This window comes from Oncorhynchus masou, chromosome 18, assembly GCF_036934945.1.
Source record: "Oncorhynchus masou masou isolate Uvic2021 chromosome 18, UVic_Omas_1.1, whole genome shotgun sequence".
In the NCBI taxonomy this organism is placed as follows: Eukaryota; Metazoa; Chordata; class Actinopteri; order Salmoniformes; family Salmonidae; genus Oncorhynchus; species Oncorhynchus masou.
The window spans coordinates 72,574,876-72,596,689 of record NC_088229.1 but is presented as its reverse complement, the minus strand read 5'-3'; the positions used below and the strand labels follow the sequence as shown (position 1 = coordinate 72,596,689).

Sequence of the window (21,814 nt, the reverse complement as noted above, 5' to 3'; positions counted from 1 at the left end):
CTGTATATAGCCTCGCTACTGTTATTATATTGTTGCTCCTTAATTATTTGCTATTTTTCCTTTTATTTTAGTAAATATTTTCTAAACACTTATGTTTTCTTAAAACTGCATTGTTGATAAAGGACTCGTAAGTAAGCATTTCACGGTGAGGTCTACTACAGCTGTTGTATTCGGAGCATGTGACAAATACAATTTGATTTATCCCAGTTTGTATTGAGGGCGGTGTCCCTCCAGAATGGTTGCACGCCGTGCGACAGATTTTCAGCCTCATTCTAGGTTTTTAGTAGCTAAAACAGACATACAGTTTTGAAGCACTGTGAAACAGTCATGAAAGCTCACACAGGAAAGGATATTGAGTGTTTTCAAGATATTTTTTTTTATAAAACTCATCCTCATTCCTGCTCTCTTACATTTACAGTTGAGTCACTCCTCAGTTATACCATGTCTAGACAGTTATTATAATAGTTTAACACGTCCAAGACCATTCTTAAGACAGTTATTATAACATTTCTTGATACCATTCATATAACAGCTATAACATGTATTAGACCATTCTTATAACACGTTGAGAACATTCTTATAACAGTTACATCATATCGAGACCATTCGTATAAAAGTCATTATAAGATGTCTTAGACATTCATATAACATGTATTAGACCATTCTTATAACAATTATTAAAACATGTCTAAACCATTCTGTTTCTCTTCATGTTCACTTTGTACAAAAACAAAACGGCCAACATCTTTTTTTTTCTTTGTATAAAAAAATATAAGTCAATTTAAACTCCAATTTCAGAAAATAACAATAGTCATAATAATAGCATTAATAATATAATAATCATTGATAATAATAATGATTGTAAAAAAGCTAAACATAGTGCAGAAATAGTATGCATCCTAAATGGTACCCTAAACCCTATATAGTTCACTACCTTTAACCAGATTCGGCTCCTATGGACCCTGGTGAAAATGTTAGCACTTTATATAGGATAGGGTGTAATTTGGGAGACGGACAGGAATAGATGACTGGTGCTGGGCAGTGAAGAGGGGCAGTGCAGTGAGGCCTCCCTGACATTCAAGTGGGGGGTGGAGGGAGGAAGTGAAGGGAGAAGGGAGAGGGGGGAGGGCAGTCAAAAGCTCAAACACACACACATTCACTTGCGCACACACACACACACACATTCACTTGCACACACACACACACACACACATTCACACACACACACACACACACACACACACACACACACACACACACACACACACACACACACACACACACACACACACACACACACGGTCAGAAAGTGCATGACTGCCATTGTAAGTTAGCACCATATAAAGCATACAGCGTTCTGTGTCCTAATTGAATTCCAGCATGTATGCATTATCGCTCTAGCCATAGACTGTTCTCTCTGCTACTACATTATCACCCACGTCATAGACTGTTCTCTCTGCTACTACAATATCGCTCTAGCCATAGACTGTTCTCTCTGCTACTACATTATCACCCACGTCATAGATTGTTCTCTCTGCTACTGCATTATCGCCCAAGTCATAGACTGTTCTCTCTGCTACTACATTATCACCCTAGTCATAGACTGTTCTCTCTGCTACTGCATTATCACCCTAGTCATAGACTGTTCTCTCTGCTACTACATTATCACCCTAGTCATAGACTGTTCTCTCTGCTACTACATTATCACCCTAGTCATAGACTGTTCTCTCTGCTACTACATTATCACCCTAGTCATAGACTGTTCTCTCTGCTACTACTTTATCACCCTAGTCATAGACTGTTCTCTCTGCTACTGCATTATCGCCCTAGTCATAGACTGTTCTCTCTGCTACTACATTATCACCCTAGTCATAGACTGTTCTCTCTGCTACTGCATTATCACCCTAGTCATAGACTGTTCTCTCTGCTACTACATTATCACCCTAGTCATAGACTGTTCTCTCTGCTACTACATTATCACCCTAGTCATAGACTGTTCTCTCTGCTACTGCATTATCACCCTAGTCATAGACTGTTCTCTCTGCTACTACATTATCACCCTAGTCATAGACTGTTCTCTCTGCTACTACATTATCACCCTAGTCATAGACTGTTCTCTCTGCTACTGCATTATCACCCTAGTCATAGACTGTTCTCTCTGCTACTACATTATCACCCTAGTCATAGACTGTTCTCTCTGCTACTACATTATCACCCTAGTCATAGACTGTTCTCTCTGCTACTACATTATCACCCTAGTCATAGACTGTTCTCTCTGCTACTGCATTATCGCCCTAGTCATAGACTGTTCTCTCTGCTACTACATTATCACCCTAGTCATAGATTGTTCTCTCTGCTACTGCATTATCACCCTAGTCATAGACTGTTCTCTCTGCTACTGCATTATCACCCTAGTCATAGACTGTTCTCTCTGCTACTACATTATCACCCTAGTCATAGACTGTTCTCTCTGCTACTGCATTATCGCCCTAGTCATAGACTGTTCTCTCTGCTACTGCATTATCACCCTAGTCATAGACTGTTCTCTCTGCTACTACATTATCACCCTAGTCATAGACTGTTCTCTCTGCTACTGCATTATCGCCCTAGTCATAGACTGTTCTCTCTGCTACTACATTATCACCCTAGTCATAGATTGTTCTCTCTGCTACTGCATTATCGCCCAAGTCATAGACTGTTCTCTCTGCTACTGCATTATCGCCCTAGTCATAGACTGTTCTCTCTGCTACTACATTATCGCCCTAGTCATAGACTGTTCTCTCGGCTACTACATTATCGCCCTAGTCATAGACTGTTCTCTCTGCTACTACATTATCACCCTAGCCATAGACTGTACTCTCTGCTACTGCATTATCGCCCAAGTCATAGACTGTTCTCTCTGCTACTACATTATCACCCTAGTCATAGACTGTTCTCTCTGCTACTACATTATCGCCCACGTCATAGACTGTTCTCTCTGCTACTACATTATCGCCCTAGTCATAGACTGTTCTCTCTGCTACTGCATTATCGCCCTAGTCATAGACTGTTCTCTCTGCTACTACAATATCACCCTCAACTCAGTACTGGTACCCCTTGTATATAGCCATGTTATTACCTCCTACCCCTGCACATTGACTGGTACCCCTTGTATATAGCCATGATATTACCTCCTACCCCTGCAAATTAACTCAGTACTGGTACCCCTTGTATGTAGCCATGTTATTACCTCCTACCCCTGTACATCAACTCAGTACTGGTACCCCTTGTATATAGCCATGTTATTACCTCCTACCCCTGTACATTAACTCAGTACTGGTACCCCTTGTATGTTGCCATGTTATTACCTCCTACCCCTGCACATTGACTGGTACCCCTTGTATATAGCCATGATATTACCTCCTACCCCTGCACATTGACTGGTACCCCTTGTATATAGCCATGATATTACCTCCTACCCCTGCACATTGACTGGTAGCCATGTTATCGTTACTCATTGTGTATCCATTGTTACTTGTATTATTACGTTTTTGTTGCTTTTCTATTCTATTTCTATGTGGTTTCTCTCTGCGTTATTGGGAAGGGCCCGTCAGTAAGCATTTCACTGTTAGTCCACATCTGTTGTTTATCAAGCATGTGATGAATAAAATGTGATTGATTTGATCATTACACACCTAATACTGTATATGGATAAAATCAGATAAACAGCAGGGTTCGGGTCCAGTACCAGTCAGATAACCACCAGGGTTGGGGTCCAGTACCTGTCAGATAACCACCAGGGTTGGGGTCCAGTACCTGTCAGATTAACTGTAGGGTTGGGGTCCAGTACCTGTCAGATAAACAGCAGGGTTGAGGTCCAGTACCTGTCAAGATAACCACCATGGTTGTGGTCTAATACCAGTCAGATAAACAGCAGGGTTGGGGGTCCAGTACCTGTCAGATAAACAGCAGGGTTGGGGTCCAGTACCTGTCAGATAAACAGCAGGGTTGGGGTCCAGTACCTGTCAGAAAAACAGCAGGGTTGAGGTCCAGTACCTGCCAGAAAAACAGCAGGGTTGGGGTCCAGTACCTGTCAGATAAACAGCATGGTTGTGACCGTAGCGTACGGGTAGGTATGTACGGCAGGATAAAATCAGAAAGATGTAATGCTTTGTAGGTTAGCAGTAAAGCTTTGAAATCAGCCCAAACCTTAACAGGAAGCCAGTGTAGAGAGGCTAGCACTGGAGTAATATGATCAAATATGTTGGTTCTAGTCAAGATTCTAGCAGCCGTGTTTAGCACAAACTGCAGTTTATTTAGTGATTCATCCACATTTGTGGGGGCCCCTCTACTCCCACCACCCCCACACTACCACCCCTTCTCCCTACAGTAGGGCCTGCTGTGCTCTTTCTCCCTACAGTAGGACCTGCTCCCCTCCTTCTCCCTACAGTAGGACTTGCTCCCCCCTTCTCCCTACAGTTGGGCCTGCTCCCTCCTTCTCCCTACAGTAGGACCTGCTCCCCTCCTTCTCCCTATAGTAGGACCTGCTCCCTCCTTATCCTTACAGTAGGACCTGCTCCCCTCTTCTCCCTACAGTAGGGCCTGCTCCCTCCTTCTCCCTACAGTAGGACCTGCTCCCCTCCTTCTCCCTACAGTAGGACCTGCTCCCTCCTTATCCTTACAGTAGGACCTGCTCCCTCCTTCTCCCTACAGTAGGACTTGTTCCCTTACTTCTCCCTACAGTAGGACCTGCTCACTCCTTCTCCCTACAGTAGGACCTGCTCCCTTCCTTCTCCTTACAGTAGGACCTGCTCCCTCCTTCTCCCTACAGTAGGACTTGCTCCCTTACTTCTCCCTACAGTAGGACCTGCTCACTCCTTCTCCCTACAGTAGGACTTGCTCCCTTACTTCTCCCTACAGTAGGACCTGCTCACTCCTTCTCCCTACAGTAGGACCTGCTCCCTTCCTTCTCCCTCCAGTAGGGCCTGCTCCCTCCTTCTCCCTACAGTAGGGCCTGCTCCCTCCTTCTCCCTATAGTAGGACCTGCTCCCTTCCTTCTCCCTACAGTAGGACCTGCTCACTCCTACCTACAGTAGGACCTGTTCCCTCCTTCTCCCTACAGTAGGGCCTGCTCCCTCCTTCTCCCTACAGTAGGGTCTGCTCCCTTCCTTCTCCCTACAGTAGGACCTGCTCCCTCCTTCTCCCTACAGTAGGACCTGCTCCCTCCTTCTCCCTACAGTAGGACCTGCTCCCTCCTTCTCCCTACAGTAGGACCCTCTCCCTCCTTCTCCCTACAGTAGGACCTGCATCCTCCTTCTCCCTACAGTAGGACCTGCACCGCTCCTTCTCCCTACAGTAGGACCTGCTCTGCTCCCTTTTTCTCCCTACAGTAGGGCCTGCTCCCCTCCTTCTCCCGACAGCAGGGCCTGCTCCCCTCCTTCTCCCTACAGTAGGACCTGCTCCCCTCCTTCTCCCTATAGTAGGACCTGCTCCCTCCTTATCCTTACAGTAGGACCTGCTCCCCTCTTCTCCCTACAGTAGGGCCTGCTCCCTCCTTCTCCCTACAGTAGGACCTGCTCCCCTCCTTCTCCCTACAGTAGGACCTGCTCCCTCCTTATCCTTACAGTAGGACCTGCTCCCTCCTTCTCCCTACAGTAGGACTTGTTCCCTTACTTCTCCCTACAGTAGGACCTGCTCACTCCTTCTCCCTACAGTAGGACCTGCTCCCTTCCTTCTCCTTACAGTAGGACCTGCTCCCTCCTTCTCCCTACAGTAGGACTTGCTCCCTTACTTCTCCCTACAGTAGGACCTGCTCACTCCTTCTCCCTACAGTAGGACTTGCTCCCTTACTTCTCCCTACAGTAGGACCTGCTCACTCCTTCTCCCTACAGTAGGACCTGCTCCCTTCCTTCTCCCTCCAGTAGGGCCTGCTCCCTCCTTCTCCCTACAGTAGGGCCTGCTCCCTCCTTCTCCCTATAGTAGGACCTGCTCCCTTCCTTCTCCCTACAGTAGGACCTGCTCACTCCTACCTACAGTAGGACCTGCTCCCTCCTTCTCCCTACAGTAGGGCCTGCTCCCTCCTTCTCCCTACAGTAGGGTCTGCTCCCTTCCTTCTCCCTACAGTAGGACCTGCTCCCTCCTTCTCCCTACAGTAGGACCTGCTCCCTCCTTCTCCCTACAGTAGGACCTGCTCCCTCCTTCTCCCTACAGTAGGACCCTCTCCCTCCTTCTCCCTACAGTAGGACCTGCATCCTCCTTCTCCCTACAGTAGGACCTGCACCGCTCCTTCTCCCTACAGTAGGACCTGCTCTGCTCCCTTTTTCTCCCTACAGTAGGGCCTGCTCCCCTCCTTCTCCCGACAGCAGGGCCTGCTCCCCTCCTTCTCCTGACAGTAGGGCCTGCTCCCCTCCTTCTCCCGACAGTAGGGCCTGCTCCCCTCCTTCTCCCTATAGTAGGTTCTGCTCCCCTCCTACTCCCTACATTAGAGCCTGCTCCCCTCCTTCTCCCTACAGTATGACCTGCTCCCCTCCTTCTCCCTACAGTAGGGCCTGCTCCCTCCTTCTCCCTACAGTAGGACCTGCTCCGCTCCTTCTCCCTACAGTAGGACCTGCTCCCGTCCTTCTCCCTACAGTAGGACCTGCTCCCTTCCTTCTCCCGACAGCAGGGCCTGCTCCCCTCCTTCTACCGACAGTAGGGTCTGCTCCCCTCCTTCTCCCTACAGTAGGACCTGCTCCCTTCCTTCTCCCTACAGTAGGACCTGCTCCCCTCCTTCTACCGACAGTAGGGTCTGCTCCCCTCCTTCTCCCGACAGTAGGGCCTGCTCCCCTCCCTCTCCCTACAGTAGGGCCTGCTCCGCTCCTTCTCCCTACAGTAGGACCTGCTCCCTTCCTTCTCCCTACAGTAGGGCCTGCTCCCTTCCCTCTCCCTACAGTAGGGCCTGCTCCCCACCCTCTCCCTACAGTAGGGCCTGCTCCCCTCCTTCTCCCTACAGTAGGACCTGCTCCCTCCTTCTCCCTACAGTAGGGCCTGCTCCCCTCCTTCTCCTTACAGTAGGACCTACTCCCTTCCTTCTCCCTACAGTAGGGCCTGCTCCCCACCCTCTCCCTACAGTAGGGCCTGCTCCTCTCCTTCTCCCTACAGTAGGGCCTGCTCCCTCCTTCTCCCTACAGTAGGGCCTGCTCCCCACCCTCTCCCTACAGTAGGGCCTGCTCCCTTCCTTCTCCCTACAGTAGGACCTGCTCCCTCCTTCTCCCTACAGTAGGGTCTGCTCCCTTCCTTCTCCCTACAGTAGGACCTGCTCCCTCCTTCTCCCTACAGTAGGACCTGCTCCCTCCTTCTCCCTACAGTAGGACCTGCTCCCTCCTTCTCCCTACAGTAGGACCCTCTCCCTCCTTCTCCCTACAGTAGGACCTGCATCCTCCTTCTCCCTACAGTAGGACCTGCACCGCTCCTTCTCCCTACAGTAGGACCTGCTCTGCTCCCTTTTTCTCCCTACAGTAGGGCCTGCTCCCCTCCTTCTCCCTACAGTAGGACCTGCTCCCCTCCTTCTCCCTATAGTAGGTTCTGCTCCCCTCCTACTCCCTACATTAGAGCCTGCTCCCCTCCTTCTCCCGACAGTAGGGCCTGCTCCCCTCCTTCTCCCTATAGTAGGTTCTGCTCCCCTCCTACTCCCTACATTAGAGCCTGCTCCCCTCCTTCTCCCTACAGTATGACCTGCTCCCCTCCTTCTCCCTACAGTAGGGCCTGCTCCCTCCTTCTCCCTACAGTAGGACCTGCTCCCCTCCTTCTCCCTACAGTAGGGCCTGCTCCACTCCATCTCCCTACAGTAGGACCTGTTCCCCTCCTTCTCCCTACAGTAGGGCCTGCTCCCTCCTTCTCCCTACAGTAGGGCCTGCTCCCTTCCTTCTCCCGACAGTAGGGCCTGCTCCCCTCCTTCTACTGACAGTAGGGTCTGCTCCCCTCCTTCTCCCAACAGTAGGGCCTGCTCCCCTCCTTCTCCCTACAGTAGGACCTGCTCCCTTCCTTCTCCCAACAGCAGGGCCTGCTCCCCTCCTTCTCCCTATAGTAGGGCCTGCTCCCCTCCCTCTCCCTACAGTAGGGCCTGCTCCGCTCCTTCTCCCTACAGTAGGACCTGCTCCCCTCCTTCTCCCGACAGTAGGGTCTGCTCCCTTCCCTCTCCCTACAGTAGGGCCTGCTCCCCACCCTCTCCCTACAGTAGGGCCTGCTCCCCTCCTTCTCCCTACAGTAGGACCTGCTCCCTCCTTCTCCCTACAGTAGGGCCTGCTCCCCTCCTTCTCCTTACAGTAGGACCTACTCCCTTCCTTCTCCCTACAGTAGCACCTGCTCCGCTACTTCAGTGGAAGGTGCCGGGCCCAGTTGATAATCACACCGATAATTGCCTCAAAACTTAACCTAAACAGTACCAAATCTAATTTCACAAATACAGTTGAAGTCGGAAGTTTACATACACTTAGGTAGGTTAACAAATTTCTTGTTAACAAACTATAGTTTTGGCAAGTCGGTTAGGACATCTACTTTGTGCATGACACAAGTCATTTTTCCAACAATTGTTTACAGACAGATTATTTCACTTATAATTCACTCTATTACAATTCCAGTGGGTCAGAAGTTTTCATACACTAAGTTGACTGTGCCTTTAAACAGCTTGGAAAATGCCAGATAATGATGTCATGGCTTTAGGCTAATTGATATCATTCGAGTCAATTGGAGGTGTACCTGTGGATGTATGACACACCCTGGTCTTAGTATTTTGTGTTTTCTTTATCTATTTGGTCAGGCCAGGGTGTGACATGGGTTTTTGTATGTGGTGTGTTTTGTCTTGGGGTTTTTCTTAGGTATTTGGATTGTGGCTTAGTGGGGTTTGCTAGCAAAGTCTATGGCTGTCTGAAGTGGTTCTCAATCAGAGGCAGGTGTTTATCGTTGTCTCTGATTGGGAACCATATTTAGGCAGCCATATTCTTTGAGTGTGTCATGGGTGATTGTCCTTGTTTCTGTCTGTGTTACTTTGCACCAGTTTAGGCTGTTTCGGTTTTCGGTTCTTGTTTTGTAGTGTTTGTGTTTAGTTTTTTTTTATTAAACATGAATCTCAATAGCCACACCGCATTTTGGTCCGACTTTCTTTCACCTAAAGAAAACCGTTACAATGTATTTAAAGGCCTACCTTCAAACTCAGTGCCTCTTTGCTTGACATTATGGGAAAATCTAAAGAAATCAGCCAAGACCTCAGAAAATAAATTGTAGACCTCCACAAGTCTGGTTCATCCTTGGGAGCAATTTCCAAATGCCTGAAGGTGCCACGTTCATCTGTACAAACAATAGTAGGCAAACATAAACACCATGGGACCACTACACCCTCGAGGACTAAGCCTCATCCTGAACCTACACCCCCGAGGACTAAGCCTCACCCTGAACCTACACCCACGAGGACTAAGACTCATCCTGAACCTACACCCACGAGGACTAAGACTCATCCTGAACCTACACCCTCGAGGACTAAGCCTCATCCTGAACCTACACCCTCGAGGACTAAGACTCATCCTGAACCTACACCCTCGAGGACTAAGACTCATCCTGAACCTACACCCTCGAGGACTAAGCCTCATCCTGAACCTACACCCTCGAGGACTAAGACTCATCCTGAACCTACACCCCCGAGGACTAAGACTCATCCTGAACCTACACCCCCGAGGACTAAGCCTCATCCTGAACCTACACCCCCGAGGACTAAGCCTCACCCTGAACCTACACCCTCGAGGACTAAGCCTCATCCTGAACCTACACCCCCGAGGACTAAGCCTCACCCTGAACCTACACCCTCGAGGACTAAGCCTCACCCTGAACCTACACCCTCGAGGACTAAGCCTCATCCTGAACCTACACCCTCGAGGACTAAGCCTCATCCTGAACCTACACCCCCGAGGACTAAGCCTCACCCTGAACCTACACCCCCGAGTACTAAGCCTCATCCTGAACCTATACCCCCGAGGCTTAACTGCAAAAAAAGCCAGAACAGTGCGCACTGAGCAAGTGCCTGTGCCACCAACTGAAACGGTGAGACAGTGGAGAGGAAGGGACGGCACCGTTTGGATGCTACGGGCCGATTTTCAGCACAAAATGTAATCACTGAGAGAGCAGGCCTTTACGTCTCAAGCAAGAAAACAACTTCAGCAATGCACTCACCGGCTTTTGTTGTTTATGTGACATGGACATGCTCCAGCACATGTGGCAGAGGCGCACAGGGAGCAAGGAGACCGTTTGGATAGAACAAGCAAGTGACAATGCTACGGGCCGATTATCATACATATCCCTCAAACGTTTTATGAATACAACTAGAAATGGTGAGAAAAATATCAAAGATTATTTACTGTCGATATTACATTAATTGAGGTATATAGTATTACTCACAAAATCAATGTTTTCAAATGATAAATGAAAATGTAGTAATCGTGGTAACTTTCCCAAATTCCCCGGTTTTCTAGAAATCCTGGTTGACGGATTCCTTGATTTGCTCCTTATTCCTTCGTTATTCCAAGAGTCTTTCAACCAAGATATCTGGAAAACCGGGGAACCCTATAGCGTATTCCTTATGCCTGCTGTCTTGACATAATGTTCTCGCTATCAATCAATATCTATTCATTTTAAATCAACGCTGTAGCAATGTGCGCGTCTGTCCTGTGACTTGGTGTGCTATGAACGCAGTACAGAGAATCAATGTATCATTGGACTTGACTCGGGAGCTGTTCTAGTTGGTAAGACAGCACAAACAGATCTGAGACCAGTCTACAACTAGAGCTCAAAAACAGACTTATTGCCCAAGGTTCTGGGTTCTAGAACCTAAAAGATTGATTGCCCAAGATTCTGGGTTCTAGAACCTAAAAGATTGATTGCCCAAGATTTTGGGTTCTAGAACCTAAAAGACTGATTGCCTAAAGTTCTGGGTTCTAGAACCTAAAAGACTGATTGCCCAAGGTTATGGATTCTAGAACCTAAAGGACTGATTGCCTAAAGCTCTGGGTTCTAGAACCGAAAAGACTGATTGCCCAAGGTTATGGGTTCTAGAACCTAAAAGACTGATTGCCCAATATTCTGGGTTCTAGAACCTAAAAGACTGATTGCCTAAAGCTCTGGGTTCTAGAACCTAAAAGACTGATTGTGGCAAGTAGCGGGGTGGCGAGATGCAGACCTGGTAGGTTTAAACACTATTGGAAATCTTTCAAATACTTTTAGCAATTGCTTTAGCCTGCATATATTGCCAGATGGGCAGGATTTCCACTTGCAACTCTTCTAATTGTTTTATTGTGCCAGGCAAGCTCAATCAAGCCCAGATGAAGTATTTGAAATGATTTAAAAAAATGTTTGAACTCAGGTCTGCCTGGGTGTTGGGTGCTATTTCTGCATAGAACATTGTGACCCTCGTGTGACACGACTTGCTAAATGTTGACATGATCTAACTCAGCCCCGTTGGTCACACTAACTTTGTCTGTCTGTGCTTTACACAAGACGCTGTTTCTGAATAGAATAGACTAGGGCTGTATGTTTTTTTTTTCTTCTTCGATATGTCTTCATTCAAGTACTTCAAAAACACTTTGTTGCTCAAAGTGCCAGAAAACATTCTAGAACATTCATTGCGACATGCTAATAAACATTTTTTCTGTCTCTCTTTGAGAGCCAACCACCTCCTCCCATGTAGTTCTGCTTGCGATAAGTTAGTCGGTCTACCACTGCAGGCAAACAAACAGTACCAATACAGTGCACTACTTTTGAACAGGGCCCATTTTGCTCCGGTCAAAAGTAGTGCACTATGTAGTGGATTAGGGTGCCATTTCAGACACATTCATAAAGTCTGAAGCGACAAACAAAACAAAAAAAACAGTCAAGATTTCACACCTCCTGACCTTGTTAAAGGATTAGAGTGTAAAGACTAAGGCCTCTGCAAATCACAAGACCGGAACATAAAACAAACCAGCCACAATTTAAATCTATTAAAAAAACAAACCAACTAAAACAGACAAAAAAAAACAACAACACCACAGACATACGGATCCATTTGGATAGGTATGAATTGGTTCCCAAGCAGTGGAGTTGATCAGGTGAGTCCCCACCTCAAGGACAAGTCCAGGTAGTTCCTCCCTGTTTCGGCCGGTTCGCTTCCATTCGTGCCTAATGAACCAGACCCCACTGTCCACCAGCTGGCCATCTGTGTGTCTACGGAGCAATGAACACTGTCAGGGTTATAACTCCTCACCTCCTTCACCCAATGAGGTAACTGTGTGGTCCTGAAAAGAATCCCCTTGTTTGTGAAATCCACCAATCACCTGCCCTCGTCCCTATGCATGTGTCCCCCTCCTTCCTGTTTCAGCATGAAGTGAGGCTCTCTAACAGTTCAGACAGGAAGTAGTGCCTGTTAATGGCAGGGGATGTGTTGAGGGCGTATTGACATGTGAAGTAGTGAGGGCGAGCCGCGGCTTCACTGCCAGTCAGTTGTCCACCTTCACAGGGCCTGAGTCCTGGTTCGATGGTGCCTCAGTGCTGGGCTCTACCCCGGGTTCAACAGGCTTTGCCCTGGGGTCAACAGGCTCTGCCCTGGGGTCAACAGGCTCTGCCCTGGGGTCAACAGGCTCTGACGGAGCCCACACTCCTCTCACTCCACTGTCCTCCTCCTCTCCATTTACGATCTTCTCCCACTGACCAAGGTTCTCCCTGTGGAAACACAATCAGAATACCAAAATACTTTTTACTATTAGTTCTGACTTTGCTGTTGCTTGATTGTCCTTAGCTATCTGAAGATGAATGGACTAAATGTGACTGTGATATGTGGTTGTCTAACCCAGCTATCTGAAGATGAATGGACTAAATGTGACTGTGATATGTGGTTGTCTAACCCAGCTATCTGAATGCTGTATGGCACTCTAGATCAAAGCATCTGTTTAATGACTACAATGTAAAGGGAAGTAGATTGTGTCTATCTGTGTGTGTGTGTATGTGTGTGTGTATCTGCTTGTGTGTGTGTGTGTGTGTGTGTGTTTATCTGCGCTTGTGTATCTGTGTGTGTTAATATATATATTTGTGTGTGTGTGTGTGTGTATATCTGTGTGTGTATCTGTTTGTGTGTGTGTGTATCTCCCTGAGTGTTTTTTGTGTGTGTGTGTGTGTGTGTGTGTGTGTGTGTGTGTGTGTGTGTGTGTGTGTGTGTGTGTGTGTGTGTGTGTGTGTGTGTGTGTATACATTTGTAGTCATAGTCAAGGTTTACATACACCTTAGCCAAATACATTTACATTTATATACATTTTTCACAATTCCTGAAATTTAATCCTGGTAAAGGATCACCACTTTATTTTAAGAATGTGAAATATCAGAATAATGGTAGAGAATAATTTATTTCAGCTTTGATTTCTTTCATCACATTCCCAGTGGGTCAGAAGTTTACATACACTCAATTGGTATTTGGTAGCATTGCCTTTAAATTGTTTAACTTGGGTCAAACGTTTCAGGTAGCCTTTCACAAGCTTCCCACAATAAGTTGGGTGAATTTTGGCCCATTGCTCCTGACAGAGCTGGTGTAACTGAGTCAGGTTTGTAGGACTACTTGCTCGCACATGCTTTTTCAGTTCTGTCCACAGATTTTCCATAGGATTGAGGTCAGGGCTTTGTGATGGCCACTCCAATACCTTGACTTTGTTGTCCTTAAGCTATTTTGACACAACTTTGGAAGTATGCTTGAGGTCATTGTCCATTTGGAAGACATATTTGAGACCAAGCTTTAACTTCCTGACTGATGTCTTGAGATGTTGCTTCAATATATCCACATAATTTTCCTACCTCTTCTATTACCTCTTCTCACTTCTATTTTGTGAAGTGCACCAGTCCCTCCTGCAGCAAAGCACCCCCACAACATGATGCTGCCACCCCCATGTTTCACTGTTGGGATGGTGTTCTTCGGCTTGCAAGCCTCCCCCTTTTTCCTCCAAACATAATGATGGTCATTATGGCCAAACAGTTCTATTTGTTTCATCAGACCAGAGGACATTTCTCCAAAAGTACGATCTTTGTCCCCATGTGCCGTTGCAAACCGCAGCCTGGTTTTTTTTATGGCGGTTTTGGAGCAGTGGCTTCTTCCTTGCTGAGCGGCCTTTCAGGTTATGTCAATATAGGACTTGTTTTACTGTGGATATAGATACTTTTGTACCTGTTTTCTCCAGCATCTTCACAAGGTCCTTTGCTGCTGTTCTGGGATTGATTGCACTTTTCGCACCAAAATATGTTCATCTCTAGGAGACAGAACACGTCTCCTTCCTGAGCGGTGTGACGGCACTGAGTTAAAGAGGCACTGAGTTAAAAGGTAGGCCTTGAAATACATCCACAGGTACACCTCCAATTGAATCAAATGATGTCAATTAGCCTATCAGAAGCTTCTAAGCCCTGACATAATTTTCTGGCATTTTCCAAGCTGTTTAAAGGCACAGTCAACTTAATGTATGTAAACTTCTGACCCACTGGAATTGCGATACAGTGAATTATAAGTGAAATAATCTGTCTGTAAACAATTGTTGGAAAAATAACTTGTGTCATGCACAAAGTAGATGTCCTAACCGACTTGCCAAAACTATAGTTTGTTAACAAGAAATATCTAAGTGTGTGTAAACTTCCGACTTCAACTGTATATGGTGTGGGTAGTCTATATAATATACAGTGTGTGTAGTCTATATAATATACTGTGTGTGTAGTCTATATAATATACTGTGTGGGTAGTCTATATAATATACAGTGTGGGTAGTCTATATAATATACTGTGTGGGTAGTCTCTATAATATACTGTGTGGGTAGTCTATATAATATACTGTGTGGGTAGTCTATATAATATACTGTGTGGGTAGTCTATATAATATACAGTGTGGGTAGTCTCTATAATATACTGTGAGGGTAGTCTATATAATATACTGTGTGGGTAGTCTATATAATATAGTGTGGGTAGTCTATATAATATACTGTGTGGGTAGTCTATATAATATACTGTGTGGGTAGTCTATATAATATACTGTGTGTGTAGTCTCTATAATATACTGTGTGGGTAGTCTATATAATATACTGTGTGGGTAGTCTATATAATATACTGTGTGTGTAGTCTATATAATATACTGTGTGGGTAGTCTATATAATATACTGTGTGGGTAGTCTATATAATATACTGTGTGTGTAGTCTATATAATATACTGTGTGGGTAGTCTATGTAATATACTGTGTGGGTAGTCTATATAATATACTGTGTGGGTAGTCTATATAATATACTGTGTGGGTAGTCTATATAATATACTGTGTGGGTAGTCTATATAATATACGGTGTGTGTAGTCTATATAATATACGGTGTACAGTATCTAACTCACTTGCAGGCTTGTAGAAGAGGGCTGGAAGGGGGGAAGAGCTCAGATAAGGTGGTATAACATGGGAGTGCAACAGCATTGTAGAACCCCACCTACAGAAACAGACAAGGAGAATCCAGTCAAGGTGTGGGAACAAGGGCAGAGGGGAGGGAACATCGAGCCAGAATGAGACACAGCCCAGGTAATGTTCTTCTTAGTGTGTGTGTGTGTGTGTGTGTGTGTGTGTGTGTGTGTAGTTCTTACCTGCCCCTGAGGAACCTCTTCCTTCTTATCTCTGTCCATCATAGGGATGGGCTGTATACCTATCTTCTTCATCTCATCCCCCTGTAGAGGAGGAGAGGAGGAAGAGGAGGAGGAGAGGAGGAAGAGGTAGAGGAGGAGGAGAGGAGGAAGAGGAGGAGATAAAGAATGGAGGAGGGGAGGAGATAAAGAAGGGAGTAGGGGAGGAGAGAAAGAAGGGAGGAGGGGAGGAGATAAAGAAGGGAGGAGGGGAGGAAATAAAGAAGGGAGGAGGGGAGGAGAGAAAGAATGGAGGAGGGGAGGAGAGAAAGAATGGAGGAGGGGAGGAGATAAAGAATGGAGGAGGGGAGGAAATAAAGAAGGGAGGAGGGGAGGAGATAAAGAAGGGGGAGATAAAGAAGGGAGGAGGGGGGAGGAGATAAAGAAGGGAGGAGATAAAGAAGGGAGGAGGGGAGGAGATAAAGAAGGGAGGGGTTAAAGAAGGGAGGAGGGGAGGAGATAAAGAAGGGAGGAGGGGAGGAGATAAAGAAGGGAGGAGGGGAGGAAATAAAGAAGGGAGGAGGGGAGGAGATAAAGAAGGGGGAGATAAAGAAGGGAGGAGGGGAGGAGAGAAAGAAGGGAGGAGGGGAGGAGATAAAGAAGGGAGGAGGGGAGGAAATAAAGAAGGGAGGAGGGGAGGAGATAAAGAAGGGGGAGATAAAGAAGGGAGGAGGGGAGGAGATAAAGAAGGGAGGAGATAAAGAAGGGAGGAGGGGAGGAGATAAAGAAGGGAGGAGGGGAGGAGATAAAGAAGGGAGGAGGGGAGGAAATAAAGAAGGGAGGAGGGGAGAAAATAAAGAAGGGAGGAGGGGAGGAGATAAAGAAGGGAGGAGGGGAGGTGATAAAGAAGGGAGGAGGGGAAGAGATAAAGAAGGGAGGAGGGGAGGAGATAAAGAAGGGAGGAGGGGAGGAAATAAAGAAGGGAGGAGGGGAGGAGATAAAGAAGGGGGGAGATAAAGAAGGGAGGAGGGGAGGAGATAAAGAAGGGAGTAGGGGAGGAAATAAAGAAGGGAGGAGGGGAGAAAATAAAGAAGGGAGGAGGGGAGGAGATAAAGAAGGGAGGAGATAAAGAAGGGAGGAGATAAAGAAGGGAGGAGATAAAGAAGGGAGGAAGGGAGGAGATAAAGAAGGGAGGAGGGGAGAAAATAAAGAAGGGAGGAGGGGAGGAGATAAAGAAGGGAGGAGATAAAGAAGGGAGGAGATAAAGAAGGGAGGAGATAAAGAAGGGAGGAAGGGAGGAGATAAAGAAGGGAGGAGGGGAGGAAATAAAGAAGGGAGGAGGGGAGAAAATAAAGAAGGGAGGAGGGGAGGAGATAAAGAAGGGAGGAGGGGAGGAGGGGAGGAGATAAAGAAGGGAGGAGATAAAGAAGGGAGGAGGAGAGGGAGAGGAGGAGAGGAGATAAAGGAGGGAGAGAGAGGAGAAGAGAAGATAAAGAAGGGAGGAGGAAAGGAGGAGAGGATGAGAGAAAGGAGAGGAGATAAAGGAGGAGAGAAGTTACAGGAGGATGATGGAAGAAAGAGATGAGGGAGAATGGAGGAGGTTATTGAGATTAAAGGACAAAATAAAGGGACACCTGATGATCTTTTGAGTACTATGATCAATTTATTCAGAATCATATAGAATGAAGGAATTGATTAACTCCATAAAGCAGTAGTACACTCTGAGAGAAAAAGCTGATCTCTAGAACCTAAAAGGGTTCTTCGGCTGAAAATAACTATTTTTCTAGTTTCAAGTAGAACTCTTTCACCACTAAAATGATCTAAGTAGAACTCTTTCACCACTAAAATGATCTAAGTAGAACTCTTTCACCACTAAAATGATCTAAGTAGAACTCTTTCACCACTAAAAGGTTCTAAGTAGAACTCTTTCACCACTAAAATGATCTAAGTAGAACTCTTTCACCACTAAAATGATCTAAGTAGAACTCTTTCACCACTAAAATGATCTAAGTAGAACTCTTTCACCACTAAAAGGTTCTAAGTAGAACTCTTTCACCACTAAAATGATCTAAGTAGAACTCTTTCACCACTAAAAGGTTCTAAGTAGAACTCTTTCACCACTAAAATGATCTAAGTAGAACTCTTTCACCACTAAAAGGTTCTAAGTAGAACTCTTTCACCACTAAAAGGTTCTAAGTAGAACCCTTTCACCACTAAAATCTTCTACGTGGAACTCTTTCACCATGAAAAGGTTCTAAGTAGAACTCTTTCACCACTAAAAGGTTCTAAGTAGAACTCTTTCTCCACTAAAAGGTTCTAAGTAGAACTCTTTCACCACTAAAAGGTTCTAAGTAGAACTCTTTTACCACTAAAAAGTTCTTATTGATGAGCACTATGAACCACTCATGTGACGAAAGAGCTCCTTACAGCAATTTTTTTAAATATATATTGTTTAACCTTTTATTTAACTTGGCAAGTCAGTTAAGAACAAATTCTTATTTTCAATGACGGTCTAGGAACAGTGGGTTAACTGCCTGTTCAGGGGCAGAACGACACTCTAACCACTAGGCTACCTGCCGCCCCTACACTCTAACCACTAGGTTACCTGCCGTCCCTACACTCTAACCACTAGGCTACCTGCCATCCCTACACTCTAACCACTAGGCTACCTACCGCCCCTACACTCTTAACACAAGGCTACCTACCGCCCCTACACTCTAACCAACTAGGTTACCTGCCGTCCCTACACTCTAACCGCTAGGTTACCTGCCGTCCCTACACTCTAACCACTAGGCTACCTGCCGTCCCTACACTCTAACCACTAGGCTACCTGCCGTCCCTACACTCTAACCACTAGGCTACCTACCGCCCCTACACTCTTAACACAAGGCTACCTACCGCCCCTACACTCTAACCAACTAGGTTACCTGCCGCCCCTACACTCTAACCGCTAGGCTACCTGCCGCCCCTACACTCTAACCACTAGGCTACCTGCCGTCCCTACACTCTAACCACTAGGCTACCTACCGCCCCTACACTCTTAACACAAGGCTACCTACCGCCCCTACACTCTAACCAACTAGGTTACCTGCCGCCCCTACACTCTAACCGCTAGGCTACCTGCCGCCCCTACACTCTAACCACTAGGCTACCTGCCGTCCCTACACTCTAACCACTAGGCTACCTGCCGTCCCTACACTCTAACCACTAGTCTACCTGCCGTCCCTACACTCTAACCACTAGGCTACCTGCCGTCCCTACACTCTAACCACTAGGCTACCTGCCGTCCCTACACTCTAACCACCAGGCTACCTGCCGTCCCTACACTCTAACCACTAGGCTACCTACCGCCCCTACACTCTAACCACTAGGCTACCTGCCGTCCCTACACTCTAACCACTAGGCTACCTGCCGTCCCTACACTCTAACCACTAGTCTACCTGCCGTCCCTACACTCTAACCACTAGGCTACCTGCCGTCCCTACACTCTTAACACTAGGCTACCTGCCGTCCCTACACTCTTACCACTAGGCTACCTGCCGTCCCTACACTCTAATCACTAGGCTACCTGCCGTCCCTACACTCTAACCACTAGGCTATGCTGCCGTCCCTACACTCTTACCACTAGTCCACCACGTTACAAGAATAGAGATGTCGTAGTGAATTATACCACCGCACCTCGGCCCAGAACTCAGCGTAGATGTCATTAGCCGTGAGTCGTGTGATTGGCCACAGCTTGGTAACGGAACACAGGTCACATGCTGTCATCATCAGACCAATCACACGGTCCCTGGGGAAAGAAAAGTAAATATATATATATATTTTTTTAATGATCTATTTCCAGATGTATCAGAGAAGATGTCCAGTGTTTGTGTGTGTCTGTGCCTTGTCTAAAGTGTGTATGTGTACGACCCCTGACCTCTGACCTGTGTTGGTGGTTGTCTAGGTCCAGTGCCTCCGTGGTCAGTAGCTCAGCTAGCTGTTTGCGGTTGCCGAAGTAGAGCGCCAGGTCTGTAGCGATGATGGCCTTGCGGATGATCTCTAACACCTGCTCGTACTCACTGGAAGTCAGGTTGGAGAAAACATTGTGCCCTTCCAGCTATGGGAAACAAAGACATCAATAAAAAGCAAACGCTCCGCTTACGAGGAGTTCCGCTCAGCTTCGGTGGGATAGCCTGAGGGTACATCCTGCGAGTATAGCTTAGGTGGGATAGCCTGAGGGTACATCCTGCGAGTATAGCTTAGGTGGGATAGCCAGAGGGTACATCCTGCGAGTATAGCTTAGGTGGGATAGCCAGAGGGTACATCCTGGGAGTACAGCTTAGGTGGGATAGCCAGAGGGTACATCCTGCGAGTATAGCTTAGGTGGGATAGCCAGAGGGTACATCCTGCGAGTATAGCTTAGGTGGGATAGCCAGAGGGTACATCCTGGGAGCACAGCTTAGGTGGGATAGCCAGAGGGTACATCCTGCGAGTATAGCTTAGGTGGGATAGCCAGAGGGTACATCCTGGGAGTACAGCTTAGGTGGGATAGCCAGAGGGTACATCCTATGAGTATAGCTTAGGTGGGATAGCCAGAGGGTACATCCTGCGAGTATAGCTTAGGTGGGATAGCCAGAGGGTACATCCTGCGAGTATAGCTTAGGTGGGATAGCCAGAGGGTACATCCTGGGAGTACAGCTTAGGTGGGATAGCCAGAGGGTACATCCTGCGAGTATAGCTTAGGTGGGATAGCCAGAGGGTACATCCTGGGAGTACAGCTTAGGTGGGATAGCCAGAGGGTACATCCTGCGAGTATAGCTTAGGTGGGATAGCCAGAGGGTACATCCTGCGAGTATAGCTTAGGTGGGATAGCCAGAGGGTACATCCTGCGAGTATAGCTTAGGTGGGATAGCCAGAGGGTACATCCTGGGAGTACAGCTTAGGTGGGATAGCCAGAGGGTACATCCTGCGAGTATAGCTTAGGTGGGATAGCCAGAGGGTACATCCTGCGAGTATAGCTTAGGTGGGATAGCCAGAGGGTACATCCTGCGAGTATAGCTTAGGTGGGATAGCCAGAGGGTACATCCTGCGAGTATAGCTTAGGTGGGATAGCCAGAGGGTACATCCTGCGAGTATAGCTTAGGTGGGATCGCCAGAGGGTACATCCTGGGAGTACCAGCTTAGGTGGGATAGCCAGAGGGTACATCCTGCGAGTATAGCTTAGGTGGGATAGCTAGAGGGTACATCCAGGGAGTACCAGCTTAGGTGGGATAACCAGAGGGTACATCCTGGGAGTACAGCTTAGGTGGGATAGCCAGAGGGTACATCCTGGGAGTACCAGCTTAGGTGGGATAGCCAGAGGGTACATCCTGGGAGTACAGCTTAGGTGGGATAGCCAGAGGGTACATCCTGGGAGTACAGCTTAGGTGGGATAGCCAGAGGGTACATCCTGGCTATCCTGGGAGTGCAGTCGGTCCTGGAACGTGGGTAGTTTGGATACTTTGCAAGTTTTTGTGGTCAATTTGAAATTGAAGGCTGTCAATTCAGGAAGTAAATTGAAATTGCAATTCAATAATTGAAAAAGGCCATCTATTTTCAATGACATCTCATCTCAATAAAGTAAAAGCTACTTATTAAAAATAAAAATAAATCCACTTTTGAAGTTTTAAATTCAAATTGCTTTCTTAATTAAATATCTTCAATTAGAATTGACCCCACCCTGACACTTCTGGGAGGGGACACCGGTTAATAACAGAGCAACTGTTAGGGGGAAATGTCTGAAGAGTTAAGAACCTCCCGGGGGAACATTTAGAAGGCAGCTGAGTAAGCGTGTGATAACAGGGTGTGTGTGTGTGTGTGTGTGTGTGTGTGTGTGTGTGTGTGTGTGTGTGTGTGTGTGTGTGTGTGTGTGTGTGGTAGGCCTACCTGCAGGATGGATACAGTCTGGGAGAAGTGGTGCTGTTCCATTGTAGACGTGCTGTACAGGGCAGCTAGAGGATGGTCAAACTTCTGCAGGTAGGTGTTACTGTATCCTCGATGGTCCAGATCATGACATAGACAGGCTATCAGCAGACCCTTCTTCTGTTGATGGGGGAGAGAGAGAGGAGAGATGGGGGAGAGAGAGAGGATGGGGAGAGAGAGTGGATGGGGAGAGAGCAGGGGGATGGGAATGGGGAGAGAGAGAGGGGATGGGGGAGAGAGAGGGGATGGGGGAGAGAGAGGAGATGGGGGAGAG

General features: G+C 47.1%; 1 protein-coding gene across 3 annotated transcripts in view; it reads right to left on the bottom strand.

Annotated features, from left to right (window-relative positions):
* Positions 1-268: 268 nt before the first annotated feature.
* pde10a (phosphodiesterase 10A) overlaps positions 269-21,814 on the bottom strand; it is a 160,486-nt gene continuing 138,940 nt past the window's right edge. The window contains exons 17-23 of one of the 3 annotated variants that reach the window (XR_010450238.1): positions 21,505-21,660; positions 19,524-19,696; positions 19,276-19,387; positions 15,622-15,702; positions 15,382-15,470; positions 9,742-12,699; positions 269-9,708 (exon numbers count right to left, since the gene is read on the bottom strand). Coding sequence is in view for 1 of the 3 variants with exons in the window: in XM_064924428.1 (XP_064780500.1) it covers positions 12,477-12,699; positions 15,382-15,470; positions 15,622-15,702; positions 19,276-19,387; positions 19,524-19,696; positions 21,505-21,660 (834 nt within the window). In the remaining 2 variants the exon portion in view is untranslated. Of the gene's footprint in view, positions 12,700-15,381; positions 15,471-15,621; positions 15,703-19,275; positions 19,388-19,523; positions 19,697-21,504; positions 21,661-21,814 lie in introns of all 3 variants that reach the window. The other 2 variants (XR_010450237.1, XM_064924428.1) reach the window with 2 other exon arrangements.